The sequence below is a fragment of the Microcaecilia unicolor genome, unplaced genomic scaffold (genome assembly GCF_901765095.1).
Source record: "Microcaecilia unicolor unplaced genomic scaffold, aMicUni1.1, whole genome shotgun sequence".
Classification (NCBI taxonomy): Eukaryota; Metazoa; Chordata; class Amphibia; order Gymnophiona; family Siphonopidae; genus Microcaecilia; species Microcaecilia unicolor.
Window position 1 is genome coordinate 39,176 of NW_021963332.1, and position 16,361 is coordinate 55,536.

At 41.9% G+C, this 16,361-nt stretch overlaps 1 protein-coding gene across 3 annotated transcripts in view; it reads left to right on the forward strand.

Annotated features, from left to right (window-relative positions):
- LOC115459201 (cGMP-inhibited 3',5'-cyclic phosphodiesterase A-like) overlaps window positions 1-16,361 on the forward strand; it is a 68,159-nt gene that overhangs the window by 16,913 nt on the left and 34,885 nt on the right. For all 3 annotated transcript variants that reach the window (XM_030189062.1, XM_030189064.1, XM_030189063.1), the window contains exons 2-3: window positions 11,610-11,870; window positions 14,499-14,653. In XM_030189062.1, coding sequence (XP_030044922.1) covers window positions 11,610-11,870; window positions 14,499-14,653 — 416 coding nt within the window. The remainder of the gene's footprint in view (window positions 1-11,609; window positions 11,871-14,498; window positions 14,654-16,361) is intronic.

Consider the following 16,361-nt stretch of genomic DNA (forward strand, 5'->3'; position numbering starts at 1 on the left):
AGGCTAGTGTCATATTCATATTACTCAGAATGTGCCAGCAAAAATCAGTGAACAGGAAAGGTAGACAGAACGTAGCTTTCTGCTAGGTCTGTGAATTGTTTTAGGGCTGTCTAAATCAGGGGTTGTCAACTCAGTCCTCGGAACACATCCAGCTAGTCCAGTTTTCAAGATATCCAGAATGAATAGCTAGTAATTTGCATGCCCTGCCTTTGTGCATGCTAATTTAGCTCATGCATATTAATTCTGGATATCCTGGAAAATCTGTGTGGGTTGAGAACCACTTCTCTAAATGCTAAGGCACACAGTGGGCTGCTCTGGCTAGAATTTGTTTGTTTTAGGTTTGAGCAAGAAAAATGGAATATTTACATACGGAAGATGAAAAAGTGCAGTTCAGTCTGTGCCTCTTTGGATCTCTGCAGGCAGCAGTGTTCTGATAGCCGCAGAGATGTGCAGGGCCGGAAGGAGACAGTCAGGGGCTTTGTCAATGCAGGTCTTTTCCTCTTTATGTTTGAAGGTCACTTACACTGCAAACAGAAGATGCAGCACATGACCAAGTGCATAAACAAGGGTGACAACATTTTTTATAAATCCAATCCTAACCCCTCCCCCCATCATTCTCCCATCCTCTCAAGCAACTAATGATGTGGCTGACTGAAGTTCTAGAATCCGAGCTGTAGCTGTGATGATGTGTAGGTTAGGGATCCCAGCCCTGTACTTCTTCAGCCACCACCAGCAGTCATATGGGCTGGGGAATTATTTTCAGTTTATCTGTAGGTTTTAAGCACTTTTAGCTACTTCTAACCTGGCATTAATCTAGCAATCAAGGGGAAGTGTGCTGGGGAGGACCCTCTTTCTTTCAGTTGGGGATTTTCATCCACGTTTGTAGATCTTTCCAGTATAAAACAGATAGGGTTTTCGTAATAACTAATCCTTAGCTGACAACATATATGTTGACCTACCCAGTCTGTCTGGGTTTTCCATGTACAATGCTCTGGCCAATGGGTATAATTTGTTAATGTAATCTAACATTTATAATGCACTTTACCAGCAAAAGTTCAATGTAATAATAAATACAAACCAAAATACAATAAAACAAAAACAAAGTAATTATTTATTTATTATGTTGATGATGGAATGTGCCTAGAACACTGTTCATAGTATGGAATATAAAATTTAAATAAATAAATGCTAGAAAAGAAATTGTTCAACTCTTTTGGAAGGCTCTTCCAAATCAATGTTCCTGTCCTTTCACTGTCTTCTTTACTACCACTATCAATTTAAAATCAGGAAGGAAGGAAGGAAGGAAGATGTTTAACCTGCTGTCATCCAAGAACATAGATCTCAAATCAAAGGTAGGGACATACCATGAATTTATCTTGCATGACAGCAGCACAAAGCAAATACTGGCCATAGCAGGCAGCCAATGCAACCTTAATAATAGAGGGTCGGTCAACTCTACCTCATCAGTCATGTTGTGATGTAAAGTTGTAAGTGAGTCAGGGAGTGGTTTTTGATGCCATTACCAGAAGTGCATCAAAAGTGAAAGGAGTCCAGCTTGATTAATGCATGAAAGGAGAATTTCTGATACAAAGGACAAATTTGCTACTTCAAGTGCAATTATGCACAAACCTTCCTAACTACCAGTTGAGTATCTCCCAAAAGTCAGAAATGCAAGCTTGATCACTTTCCAGCCTTTGCACCGTATGCAAGTTGATTTTGTTGTCTTTCCTTTTATCCACTGTTGTACCATGAGTTTCCGGTGCCCAAGGACCATTACTTCCATTTATTGCCTCCACCCAACACACAAAGGCCCCAAAGCTTGCAACTGCAAGGGTGTGTGGACCTTGGAGGAGCATGGGTGGGTCGAGGCATGCCTAGCACTTATGTGCATGGGTTACAGAATGCTTGCATGTAATGTTCTAGAATGACAATCATGCTGATCTAGAATTGCACTTAACATGGTGCCTAACTTTAGGAGACCTGTAGAGAATTCCCCCCTTAGTGTTTACACAGTTCCCAGTGAATGATCTATACGAGCCTATGTAACCATGTGGCACCAGTGGGTTCTCTCTACATGGATGAACGTTTGCAATCATTTATACCACATTTCCTGCTTTAGAAATATTACATTCCCCTTCTTCTCTAAATAGTACATGAAAAATAACTTAGTTAAAGGGACTTTGAGTTCTAGTCTGTCATCTGCCTGAAAGCAGGATCTGTTGCCTGGCCTGTACCAGGTTCCTGAGACATTCCCATTCATCTATATAAAACGCTGATCTGCAGAGGGCTACAGAGCTCTTAAAAATCACATCCATACAGATAGCACAGTTCGAAATGTAGGGGCAAGTATTTATACTTCATGGTCACCAGCTTAAGTTAAACATTAGGTCTGTATACTGAGTGCCAATATCCACTGAGGTGGCAGCATTGAATACACAGGTCATGTGGTGATGTGCTGAATTATCCAGTTTGCTATGTAGCAGGCAAAATCTAAATGTATAACTTCTCTAGATAGTGATTGAATATCACCATGATCTGGGTAATTAGTAGGCATAATTGCCTTTGAATATTGATTGAAAAATAACATAAAACAAGACTGGGGTCATTCTCATTATCTGAGACCTACCACTCGTAAGCAGCGCAAACGCAGTGATCCATTTCTAACAAAGGTGCACTGCTGCTTTCATCTGCCAATAAATTATCACTTTTATTTCACACTTATCCAGATGTACTTTATGGCTTGTTAGGGTCATTTTATCCCCCTTTGTCATTGGCACAGTGGACTAGCCCCGCATCATTAAGTGGCACACTTCCCCAGGTCAAAGGCCAAAGGAGTATTCTTGCAACTGGACCCTGTGGTGTCTTCATCCATGATGCATGCTTCTGTATGCTTCTTAGGTGTTTTAAGCAGTGATTTAATGCAGTTTCACCCAGTTAAACCTCCAGTGGCTGCACAGTTTATAGGCCATAATGTGCTGAATGTGACCTTTAGTCAAACAAAAGCACATTTAGTTTCTAGAAACAGATATCATAAAACCTCCCTGGCAGTGTTGCTCTCATGCCACTGTGTCGCAGCTTTATCGCTCTGTCACTGTCATAGAGGATGGGGTTGGGCAGGGGCATGCAAGGTTGGGGAAAGGGGTATGCAGAGGTAGAGGTGAACAGCACCCTGAGGCCATATTAAAAGGGTCCCGTTCCAGCTCAGCATCCCTACCCCGGACAGGACATGACAATGTTGTGACATCATGTGCATTAGTCTTTTGGCATTTGCCTCGGCCAATAAAAAGCCTACTTGGAAGCACCTGTTCAATGTGAAGAAACACGGAAGCACAAGCGCAGGAAACTCACATGCAGGTCGCGTTAGATCCAGATGAAGCTGCATAAGGACAGGAGGGCTGGTGCTGTCCCAGAGCATAGGCCTGGGGCTGACAGTAGGAGGGGGGCTTGGGTAAGTTATTATGTTTTCTGGATGTATCTAGTGATACAGCCTAATACAAAGGAGACTGTGACATAAGAGCTGTTGTTTAGCTGAAGTGAAAAGAGGTGTACAAGAATTATGGGTGAGGGAAGGAGGTTTGAAAGAACGGGTGAAGGAAGGAGGTATACAGAGAAGGGTGGAGGAGGGAAGTGAAGAAATGTGACTGGACTGTGCAAGGTGGCAGCATGCAGACATGAGTTGGCGGACCATGCAGGAATGTGTGGAGGAGGGGTAGGGAAGAGGCTCTGCAGGGATGGCAGAAGGTGGCACAGAGAGATGCCTAGAAAGGGCAGACAGGTATGAGCTGAAGAGCGCTGTGCTAGAATGGATGGAGAGGGCAAACCTGTCACTTCCTTATCAGCACCTGCAAATATATGAGATAAGGTACACTTATGTTTGAAGAGCAATATTGCAGTACTTCTCCTTTTCCCATGTATTGCTTTACTGGCTGACAGTTATCCCAAGTATGAGATTAACTTTTATGTCTGAGCTGCAAGGAAATGACAGTTATGTGTAACAGCCTGATTGGGTCTGTGTACTGCGAATAATGGTTCCCATTTCCTGTCTCTGTGCCTCCTAATTATCTCATAGCATAACTGGATGGACGTAGAGCTGTGGGGTAGAAGGTGAGGCAGAGAGAGTCTCTCGTTTTGGCAGGCCATGGAACCTGTGTTACGGGATGCAGGGTGCTAAGGACATGCTGCCCTGCAAATACATCCGGGCTGTTTCTCTTTTCTGTATGCAATGCTTCATTTTGCAGATGGTCAGGATTTCTTCTAACAGACCCGGTGCCTTGTTTACTGACAGCTCTTGCCCTGCTGGAAATTTTCAAAATATCACTGTGCAACCATGTGACACAGGAACTGACATGGCATGTTCCGACTGTGCCTGGTAGAGAGACCAGTGCCATGAGCCCCTCAGAATGGGGATGGAAGAGAAGAGAAAACTCATCACTAATTACAGCTGTGCAGGGTCCACTGGAGAGTGGGGCGACTGGCTTTGTTGGACTGAATAGACTGACTGGCATATCGGATACATCAGTGTCTGAATTGAGCATTTTATCTTTCAATGTAAGCAGATTGCATCCTCTGGTAAAAGGAAAGTATTAACGATATTTTAGAATTCAAAGTACAAATATTTACATTTCCAGGAGACGTGAAGCCAGCAAGAGTCTGGGCTGCCACATGCAAAATTCATTCCAATAGGGAGGTATAAAGAGGAAGAGTATTATGCTAAGAAACGGTGATTAGTTCCTCGCTATAATCTTCATTTGAATTATTTGGAATTGGTTAAGGGCTTAACAGCTGAAGGATCCAGAAGTCAGAATTGTACCAAACATTTTGAGACTAAGATACAGGCTGCTCGCTATTTGTTGACTCGTAGGGGTTGACACAATGACAGTATCCTAAAGAGATCCACCTCTTTTGCAGCTGTAACAGAAGATGATATGGAAAGATATTTATCTTGTTTATCATTTGGCTACTAGTCAGTTGGACCTTTGTCCTTCTTAGATTGTAAAATCTTTAAAAAACAAAAAAATGAGATGGTGAAAGATCTTTGTACACTGGTGAATGTGCCATTTGACCCGAATTCTTTATCTTTACAATTGAAAAATGCCCGATCTTGAGAAAAACTTGAATTTCAATCTGGATAAAGTTGCAAGTTATTGGCCAATATCAAATTTTTGAGCAGGCAATATTACTACAGTTGTGGGGATTTTTAGAAGATTATAGGGCCTGATTTTTTTTTTAAAAACTGAGCTCCTAAATTTGTACCCTATTTTCAGCCAAAACTTCATTTGCCTGGATATATGATTATAATTTATCAGCCTAGTATTGAGCTCATAACCATTTGCCCCACACTAAATCTATCCCTGTTGCCACCTACTTCTAAATTTAAGGGTTTAGTGAAAATTTGAGTGTAGATTTATGAAGACAGTCCTATTAAATTTTCAAATAGGCTCACTTAGAAGCTTAACTCTCAAAAGGGCTCTTTTTTTTTAAGCTTAGTGTACGCTAAATGCTGTTTTATGCCTGTGGTCAGGTGACATTTAGTATACTAAGCTTTAGGAAAAGGAACCCAGAGTTATGAGCAAAATCCTTTGTAATATTGGGCCATAATATTTTGCATATTGGTTAGCAAGGCTTTAGGGGCTTTCTGTGAAGCAGAATCTGTGTTAGTTTCACTGGTGGGTGAGGTGTTAGACTAACTGTTTGCAAGTTTAGACATTTCAGCAGCATTGGTACTAATAGTCATTACATTTTCAGGACACAGAAGTCTGTCTGGCACAGCTTATTACAAATAGGCTTAGAATAAATGCTGAGAAATCGGGGGAGGGGGGCTTATCCTATAAAGAGGCACATTTTCAAAGCACTTAGACTTTTGAAGTTGCATAGTGACCTATGGAACTTTGTAAATCTAAGTGCTTTGAAAATGAGCCCCTATATAGTCTCCATCAAGACCTTATGTCCAGAGTTTGGGGTTTACACTTGACAGTAAGTTCAATTTTCAGTTAATTGTGTTTACTGTGGTGAGAAAAAGCTTCTTTGCTCGAAAGCAAATTTGATCTGTCAACAAGGTTGTGGATATGTCTGGATATTCAGTGGCAGATCCTACTGTGTTCCATGTTTCCAAGTAAGGTGTCCTAGACCCATGTGTATTGTCTCAGCACCGAGACACCAGCAGGGTAGCAAGTGGGGTCCATGTATATACTCTGTGATTTGGCATTTCTGGCTCATCTCTCCTCCCCTCTCTATGCCTCTTTGTTTCTGCCTCTCTAGTGTTCTCTGTTTCACTTCTGTTTCTTCTTTTGTCCCGTTTCTGCTTGTTCTCCTTTCCCTGTCCTTCATCCCCTGCCTCTTCCTCTCTTGTGCACTTACCTCCATTCATCTTCATCTTCCCCTTCCTCATTATCTCCTTGGATGCGTTCCCCTACCCCAACCCTAGTCTAGGGTCTCCTCCATCACCTGCTATCCCTGGTCCTCTTTCTCTCATCTCCCCCTCCCCCCCCCCAAAAAAAAAAAGGAATCCCTTGGTCATCTTTTTCCATTTCTGTCATCCTTCTTTCCCTCTCATCATTTATTTATTTATTTATTATATTTGTATCCCGCACTTTCCCACTAAAAGCAGGCTCAATGCGGCTTACATAGTAATAGGTAACACAGAATTTTGTTATGTAAAGTAAGAAATTAAGTATAACATAATAATAGGATGCATAATAATAGGATGGATAGGTAGGTAGAGACAGATGATAGAGAGAGGAAGGTAAGGTGGGAGATAGAGTCTGGGTCAATGTCGTTTTCTCTTCAGTATATGTAAGGTAGATGGGTTCAAGAGATTAATCTGGGTCTTTTGTGTAGGCTTGTTTGAATAGATGGGTTTTTAGTGCTTTTCTAAATGGTAGGTGGTCATGGATTGCTCGGATAGGTCTAGGGAGAGCGTTCCATAGACGGCTGCCCAGGAAGGAGAAATTGGATCCAAAATAAGTTTTGTATTTGAGACCTTTAGAACTGGGGTAGTGCAGGTTGAGGTACTTTCGTGAGGATACAGGCATGTTTCTAGCTGGAAGGTCGACCAGATTTATCATATAGTTCGGAGATTCTCCATGTATTATCTTGTGGATTAAAGTCTGGGCTTTGAAATTGATACGTTCTTTGATTGGAAGGCAGTGCAGTCTTGAACGGAGAGGAGTTGCACTCTCAAAACGTGATCATCTCTTCCTCTTCATCATTGTCCACTACATCCCAGACCTTCTCTCTCAGTGAGGTTCCCTTTTCCCTTGCTTTTTTCTTGCTTATATATTTCTTTCTCCTTTTCTCAACCCCAGCTTTTGCTTTCTCTGTAATTGCTTTTTTTCACCCAACACAAAGTCCCCAGTCACCATGTCCCATCGAATCTTTTATTCCCTCCACTTCTTATCCTGCCTCCAAGAGCTTCTCTCTTCATCTCCACCCCTCTCCATACCCCAGCCCATTGCTTGAAACCCTGCTCATCATGTTCCATATTTCCAGTTTCTCTCTTCTCTTCACTGCTGCAGAAGGTGTAGCAGGGTTGCAAGTGATGGGTGAGGCTATAGAGGAGGTGATGAGTGAAAGAGCTTTCTGGAAGACACAGCAGGAAGGGAGAATGGGGACCCCAGACAATTCAAAACAGTTGCATCACAGACCTCATACTGGAAATGTTGGGCCAGTCCCAGAGAGCTACCAAGCTTGAAGAGAGGCTCAGCCGTCTGTGTAATTTACTAGCCTGTGACTTCGTCTGGATGTACACAGCAGATCTAAGTATACTTTTCAGTGCATTTGTTTTTCTGTCTACTGCAGGGGTTCTCAATCCAGACCATGAGATAGATTTGCATGCCCCACCTCCATGGTATGCAAATTTATCTCATGCATATTCATTGTAGGTATCCTGAAAACCTGACTGGCTAGGTGTGTCCTGAGGACTGGGTTGAAGACCCCTGGTCTAGTATGATGTGGTTTGCTATGGCAGTGTTGAATTAGTGTATTTGAGTAGGTGGTTTTTACACAGGGAAGTGAATTATCAGCAGATGAAAGCAGAGTCCCCACCGGCCCACCAACACCATCAATTCTTTCTTCTGGACTTGCTGGAAACATTCTTGCTTCTCACTGTCCTGTTCCACAGCCAAAACAAGGATGCTCCAAACAAGAAAATTATACAGCTGATGTTAGGTGGGTGAGTTCTAATCTCTGCTCTGGTTACTTGGTTCTTACCGGAGTCTTGGTTGAGCAGATGATGCAGTGAAACATTCACTGGTCAGGGGTGAAACCCCTCCATGGATAGTATTCTCTGGAGTCTGAACCTACTGAATTGGCAAGATAACATTTTTATCACACTCTTTCTAAGGAACCCTGGGCCATGAAGTCAAAACAAGCAAAATCCCACCTGGTACTTCCAATAAAACATAGTAACATAGTAAATGATGGCAGATAAAGACCTGTACGGTCCATCCAGTCTGCCCAACAAGATAAACTCATTTTACATGGTATGTGATACTTTATACCCAAGTTTGATTTGTCCTTGCCTTTCTCAGGGCACAGACCGCAGAAGTCTGCCCAGCACTGTTCTTGTACTAAGTTCTGAAGCTAACATCGAAGGCCCTTAAAATTTACACTCCAGCCCATCCCTATCTATTAAGTCACGATCAGGGCATAGAACGTAGAAGTCTGCCCAGCTCCCATTTTGTTTCCAATTACCGGTGTCGCCACCCAATGTCTGCTAAGATTCCATAGATCCATTCCTTCTAAACAGGATTCCTTTGTGTTGATCCCACACATGTTTGAATTCCATTACCGTTTTCATCTCTACCACCTCCTGCAGGAGGGCATTCCACATGTCCACCACGCTCTCTGTGAAAAAATACTTCCTGACATTAGTCCTGAGTCTGCCCCCCTTCAACCTCAATTCATGTCCTCTAGTTCTACTGCCTTCCCGTCTCCAGAAAAGGTTTGTTTGCGGATTAATACCTTTCAAATATTTGAACGTCTGTATCATATCACCCCTGTTTCTCCTTTCCTCCAAGATATACATGTTCAGGTCAGCAAGCCTCTCCTCGTACGGTTTGCAAACGCAAATCCCATACCATTTTCATAGCTTTTCTTTGCACTGCTTCCAGTCTTTTTACATCTTTAGCAAGATACGGCCTCCAAAACTGAACACAATACTCCAAGTGGGGCCTCACCAACTACTTGTAGAGGGGCATCAACACCTCCTTTCTTCTGCTGGTTATGCCCCCTTTCTACGCAGCCTAGCATCCTTCTGGCCATGGCTGTCGCCTGTTTGTTCACAGAAGCAGAAAAATATTTACAAAATCCAGTTCTGCAGGTAGTCAGAGCAGAGATAATTCTGTACCAGCAGTTTCCAAGGACATATTTACTTTTACTAATGACATCCACTTTTGATATTTATGCCATTGGATGAAGCGTCTCTTATCACCTAATTAAACCAGGGGTTCTCAATCCAGCCCTTGGAGGACACCTAGCCAGTCAGGTTTTCAGCTTGGAGAAAAGATGATTGAGGGGGGGATACGGCAGAGATCTATACAAATTATTATGAATGAGCTGGAATAGGTTGATAGGAAACAGCAGTTCATTGCTTCAAATAGTGACTAGAGCCAGGAGGCATAATATGTAATTGACTAATAGAGTAAAACAATTTCCATAAAGTATTTTTTCAATGCATACATAATTATACAATAGAATTTCACTAACATAGCCACATTTAAATTTCTAGAGGACAGCTCCAGCCACAGTGTATCCAAACAGTTTGCTCCATCTTCTGTTTCTGGGGGTGAGGAACCTACCTATGTTTTGTTTATTTATTTATTTATTCATTAATCAACCAATTGCCTTTCTCAGACAGCTTAAAAATTCTGGGAGTTACAATCGACCGAAATCTCACACAGCAAAAAAAAATGTTCTACTCAATGTGGAAACTTAAAAGAATCAAACCTTTCTTACCAAGGGAAATATTCCGCAGCCTAGTACAATCAATGGTGGTAAGCCATCTAGACTACTGCAATGCCATTTATGCTGGATGTAAAGAACAAATCATTAAGAAGCTTCAAACTGCTCAAAATACAGCAGCCAGGCTCATATTTGGGGAAGCGAAATACGAAAGCGCCAAACCCCTAAGAGAGAAACTACACTGGCTCCCACTAAAAGAATGAATTGCGTTCAAAGTTTGCACCCTGGTCCACAAAATGGTTCACGGGGAAGCCCCGACCTGTATGTCAGACCTTATAGACTTGCCTACCAGGAATGCAAAGAGATCAGCACGCACATTCCTCAATCTCCAGTACCCTAACTGCAAAGGACTAAAATATAAATCCACATACGCGACCAGTTTCTCATACATCTGCACGCAGCTATGGAACGCACTACCGAAGGCCATAAAAATAACGCAAGACCTAACTATCTTCCGAAGGCTACTGAAAACAGATCTGTTCAAGAAGGCAGACCATAAACACCCATCTTAAACACCAAAAAATAAGACTTTACACGACATAGACATAATTGAAATCTTATCACTTGACTGATCAACCTCCTTACCACTAATGAATAAGCATAACCACTTCAATCTCTATGTCGAATATGGTCTCTCTATAGTCGATGACCTAAAGAATGTTACAACCCAATTTCGTACTCAGGAACGTTCATGTATTACCATAATTTATTCTTCCTTCACATATATATGCACATGATATATATCTATACCATGATCTGTTAACGTATGTTATGTTACATGTATGTTACTATGTATGTATGCAACTTAACACATTACCGTTTGTAATTCTGTTTCCCGGAAATGACAACCGCCATTACGGCAAATGTAAACCACATTGAGCCTGCAAATTGTTGGGAAAATGTGAGATACAAATGCTACAAATAAATAAAATAAATAAAATTTACCAAAGGCTATGCTGAACAAGTATAATTTGATATAAACAATTTACACTGCGTTAACAGCATAATAATAGTAAAATGATCAAATGTTATCATAAAGTACAATAAATGAGGTAAACTTGGAGAAAGGTAAATTAAATCCCAGTAATAGCAATGGCATTGATACAGTATGAAAACAGCACAGTGGATCATTCATATAACAGAAGTGTGACAAATGTCAACAGAATACAAATGATACCATAAAAAACAGCATGAAAAAAACATTCAAATAACAGACATGATATGATGTCAGCATAATACCAATGAAACACCTAATAAGCAACACATTAGAACATTAAAATACCATAGATATGATGTATGTACATTACAAATAAACATGTTAACAAGCAGTCAAGAAGGCAAGTACAGTTCAGGCACATAAGACACATAACCAAGATGGATAGTAGACAGTTACAAAGGAAATGAACTGATTATATGTACAGTTGAATAAGTTATGAGGAACTGGTCTTGGTGTGCAGATGCAGAGTGAGTGGATAGTCAGTCACTACATGCATTAAAGTCTTGGGAGAAGAACATGACTGGGATTTCCCATTAGGATCTGTTGGGTGCTTCCTAGTGGTCTGGCCTAGCCTCTGTTGGAGACTCAATGGATCGTTGCTCTGACCCAGTGTAGTACGTCTTATGTTCTTAACTTATCATTTCTCTTGTAGTCATTGGGGACCAGTGTCGCTGTTGATATTGCTGTTATGGGAGAAGCTCATGGACTTATTACAGACCTCCTTGCCGATCCCTCACTGCCCACGAATGTATGCACGACCTTGAGGGCAGTAAGCAACCTACTGAGCACACAGTTAACCTTCCAGCCTATCCACAAGCCTAGGATAAATCAACTGGGGTCCTTTAATGAGAAATACGCCTGCTCGGACTCAGAGGAATGCCCAGAGAGAGGAGAAAAGATGACCATTCCCAAGGTACATTTTATTTTTATCTAGTAAATGTTCCATTCCTCTGATGTAGGTAGTGCTCTTATCCAACGAAAGGAGACTTTCTGTTCCCTGGGTAGGTACAGTGGTTGCACATGGGAAAGGTGGGTGCTGGAAGGAGCTAAGTGGAAGGAAGACTTTATCTTTCTTTGGGCAGGAAGCAGAGGAGAAGGATACCTAGCGGCACTCTCCTTATATGGAAAGCAGGGAGTGAGGAAGAAATCTCGCTTCCACGGAGACATTTTTCAAATAATAAGAAGGGAGAGAGGGAATGAAATGAGCTGTGCACGAGAGACAACATAGCTTTTTTAATTTGAAAGGTGATGATGTTTTTTTCTTAGAGGCAACTTAGCCGGTTAGTGATAGGAAATCCTTCTGTAGGTGCACCAAGTCTAGCTGGTCAAGTTTTCACTTGCTAGATTTTTCAACCGAAAATCTAGGTTGTTAGATTCAGCTAAAAATTAGCCAGTTTATCTTCCTCAAACCACTTAGAAACACTGGGTCTGGTTGTTGATGGTATAGCCTTGTGAATCTGGTAAAAGATTAACACATTAAGCAACCAGAGACCCTGTGGCTTTGATGCCTCTTACTTTATACACTGAACACACAGAGAGAAATTAGTTCTTTATTCCGTAACTTGAATCATCGTCTTGACAATTTTCAAAAGAAGCAATCTGGGTATAGTCCTTAATTTCACAAATATATCCACATCCTCAACAGAGGATGTTATAGGGAAAAGTAACTGAAAGTAATCCATATAATAATGATATTAATAATAATAATAATAATTTGATTAGTTGATAACATTTAAATCCCAAAATAGAGTATAATCCCCTATTACAGTTTGTTATATAGAAAAAAAGTCATAGTATAAATTAGTAATTACTCTTTCCAGCTTTGTAAGCAGCCTGGTGATGATCTAGATATTTATTAATTATTATCTATGTGAAAAATGTATATCCCATTCTATCCAATGATCTAGGCAAGTAACAATCAAACATATGTGGAGGGGCATTTTCAATATCATGTCTAAATCTGATTTTGAACGTTTTGTTGAGGAGTGTGGTAGCCGTGTTAGTCCACTCTTAAGGTTATCAATAGAAATCAAACAAAATAAAACATGGAAAAGAAAATGATACCTTTTTTATTGGACATAACTTAATACATTTCCTGATTAGCTTTCGAAGGTTGCCCTTCTTCGTCAGATCGGAAAACCATACAAGAACGTAAGACCTTTGAAGTCAGAATGATTGAATATTTTAACACCCAACAGAAAGGACTTAACAAGGATCTGGGGTTCCTAGCCCATTATAAACCATAAAGCTGTATGTCTCTGTTAATCACCCCACCCCTCACCTATCCACACCCATCCTGTTAGAATATCAATGATATGCTTTGATGTCCCCATGCACACCTCCGACCCACCCCCCCCTCCTCCCACCCTGTCAGACTGTCATAGTAATGCTTGAATGTTTTCACTTATATACACTGTCAGCTAGCACATTTGCTTATTTCCGATCTGACGAAGAAGGGCAACCTTCGAAAGCTAATCAAGAAATGTATTAAGTTATGTCCAATAAAAAAGGTATCATTTTCTTTTCCATGTTTTATTTTGTTTGATTTCTATTGAGAACGTTTTGTTGAAAGCATCCAAAAATCAAGTGGCGAACATAGCGATTTTTGAACCAGAAAACGTCTTATCTTTTTCTTTTGAAAACGGCTATTTGCTGGATGTTTTTGTGTTCAGTGCGTCTATCTTTTTGGACAATTTTTTTTTTATGTCCAAGGGGAAAATGCACAAAAACAAGCCATTGGGATGTCTGGGTGACCAACAAGCATTCTTAGTAGACTGACCCACAGACATTCCAGCAGAGCAGTGGGGCACTCTAGGGGGCAATGCAGTGAACTTCAGGTACATATCTCACTGTTACCTCCTTATATTGTATGGTCAGTCCTCCAAAACCCATCAAAAACCTACTGTACTCAACTTTTGCATAGAAAAACGTCTTAAAAATGGGTTTTGAAAATAGTGATTTGGATGTTTTGGCAAAAAAAAGCATCCATCTGCCACCTTGTGCTGCTTTTTGGATATTTTCTGTTTAAAAAATGAGCCCCATAATCTCATAAGACATTAACATAACATTGAAATGAAACTAAACAACAAACAGCACATACTTTAGCGATATGAATCCAGTGGGTGAATACCATGAGGATGTGGAGGAACAGCTGTTAGAGCCACAGTCTGAGAACCAGGGATGCCAGGGTTCAAATCCCGCTACCCAGTTCTTGTGATCTTTGGTAAGTCACTTAACCCACCAATGCCTCAGAAACAAACATAAACTGTGAGCCCTCCGTGGACAGAGAAATAACTTCTGCACGTGAATGTGACTCACCTTGAGCGGCCACTGAGGACTGATCTATTTCCAAATACAGCTTAAAGAAAAACAGAATTAAACAGACTCCACATTACCATTTACTTGTCATTCCTTCCGGCAATAGCTTGCTGAGACAGTCCAGTTTTCAACTCTTGACTTAAAATATTGTGCAGTAAATGATATGTTGCATCTTTCTGAGTAATAAGGGAATATCTGATCTCTTCCTCTCCTCTCTCCTCAGCGCCTCAGGAGAAGTCTTCCCCCAGGCCTCTTACGACGAGTTTCATCCACATGGACAACTACTACATCGGCCACAGGTTTACCCACACTGGAGCCGGCACCTGTACGGAGAGACCGGAGTGGCAGCCTCAGACCTCATGAAGCTCCTTCCCCAGGGTGAGCTAGAATCGCTGTCTGATGTGGCCCTGAGCTAAGCCCTTGTGGCTCTTGACACTTGCCTTAACAGGGATCAAAATTCTAAAGTGAGAATGCAGAGAACCATCGGGTAAATTTGCACAACTGTCTATAACATCTGCCCTTCCAAACTCCTCTCAGTACCAAGTAAGCACTGAGAAAAGTGTCTGGAGATGCAGAGAAGTCATTGGAAGTCAGGGAGAAGCAAGATACACAAATCCTCTGGATAACAAAAAGAGGAAGAGGTGCATAGGAAGAGGTTTTCCTGCAGGGAGAATAGTGACAGAGCACATAGATTTGTTATTTTTCAAATGCTTTCAAATTAAACTCTGGAATTTGTTGCCAGAGAATGTAGTAAAAGGAGGTAACGCTGAGATGTGTACCTGAAGTCCACTTAACACTGTGTAGCTGAAGGTTTCTTACAGGCTTCCTGCGTTCAGGGCCGTGCCTAGGGTCTCCGGCGTCCCCCTGCAGTTGGCGCCTCCGGCGCCCCCCCCCCCCCCGTTGGCACCGCGCCACCACCACCCCCCCATTGGCACCGCGCCGCTCCCCCCCAAAAACGATCGCTACACTGCCCGCCCTCTTCTCCCCAGATCCTTTTCCTTTTTTTTTTTTTTTGTTTAAATTTACCTGTGTCCGGCGGCGTAGCGTCAGTGAGAAGGAGGCGGCGCTCCCCCGCCCCGATGTGTCTACTAGTCTTCTTCCCTTCGCTAAGTATCCCGTCTTCTTCTGACATCATTTCTGACGTCAGAAGAAGGCGGAACACAGCGAAAGGAAGACTAGTAGACACGTCGGGGCGGGGGAGCGCTGCTTCCTTCTCACTGACGCTATGCCGCCGGACAGAGGTAAATTTAAACAAAAAAAAAAGGAAAAGGATCTGGGGAGAAGAGGGCAAGGTAAGCATGGTGCGGCGGGGCACCCCCCCAGAGGATGGCGCCCTCCTGCCATGCTTACCTCGCTTACCGTGTTGGCACGGCCCTGGGTGCGTTCGTCTGCCTCCAGGCAGGAGCCCTGTCTATGCTTCAGAAAAACACATTCTCTGCTGCTATGAGTTTGGCGCTTTTAGCAGGGTTTCATGCCTCCCCCAGAATGATTATTTATGTTCATAGAAAAGTTCTCTGCCTTTTATTTTTTATAAATACATTACTGGTTATTTTACCTCCATGCAGTAAAATGATATAAGTACGTAAGAACATAAGCGTTGCCATACTGGGACAGACCAAAGGTCCATCAAGCCCAGTATCCTGTTTCCAACAGTGGCCAATCCAGGTCAGAAGTACCTGGCAGAAACCCAAAGAGTAGCAACATTCCATGTAGAACCCGAAAGAGCAGCAAGATTCTGGAATCCTAAAGAGTAACAAGATTCCATGTAGAACCCCAATGAGAAGCAACATTCAATGTAGAACCCCAAAGAACAGCAAGATTCTGGAATCCTAAAGAGTAACAAGATTCCACGTAGAACCCCCAAGAGAAGCAACATTCCGTGTAGAACCCCAAAGAATAGCAAGATTCTGGAATCCTAAAGAGTAACAAGATTCCACGTAGAACCCCCAAGAGAAGCAACATTCAATGTAGAACCCCAAAGAACAGCAAGATTCTGGAATGCTAAAGAGTAACAAGATTCCATGTAGAACCCCAAACAGTAGCAACATTCCATGCAGAACCCCAAAGAACAGCAAGATTCTGGAAT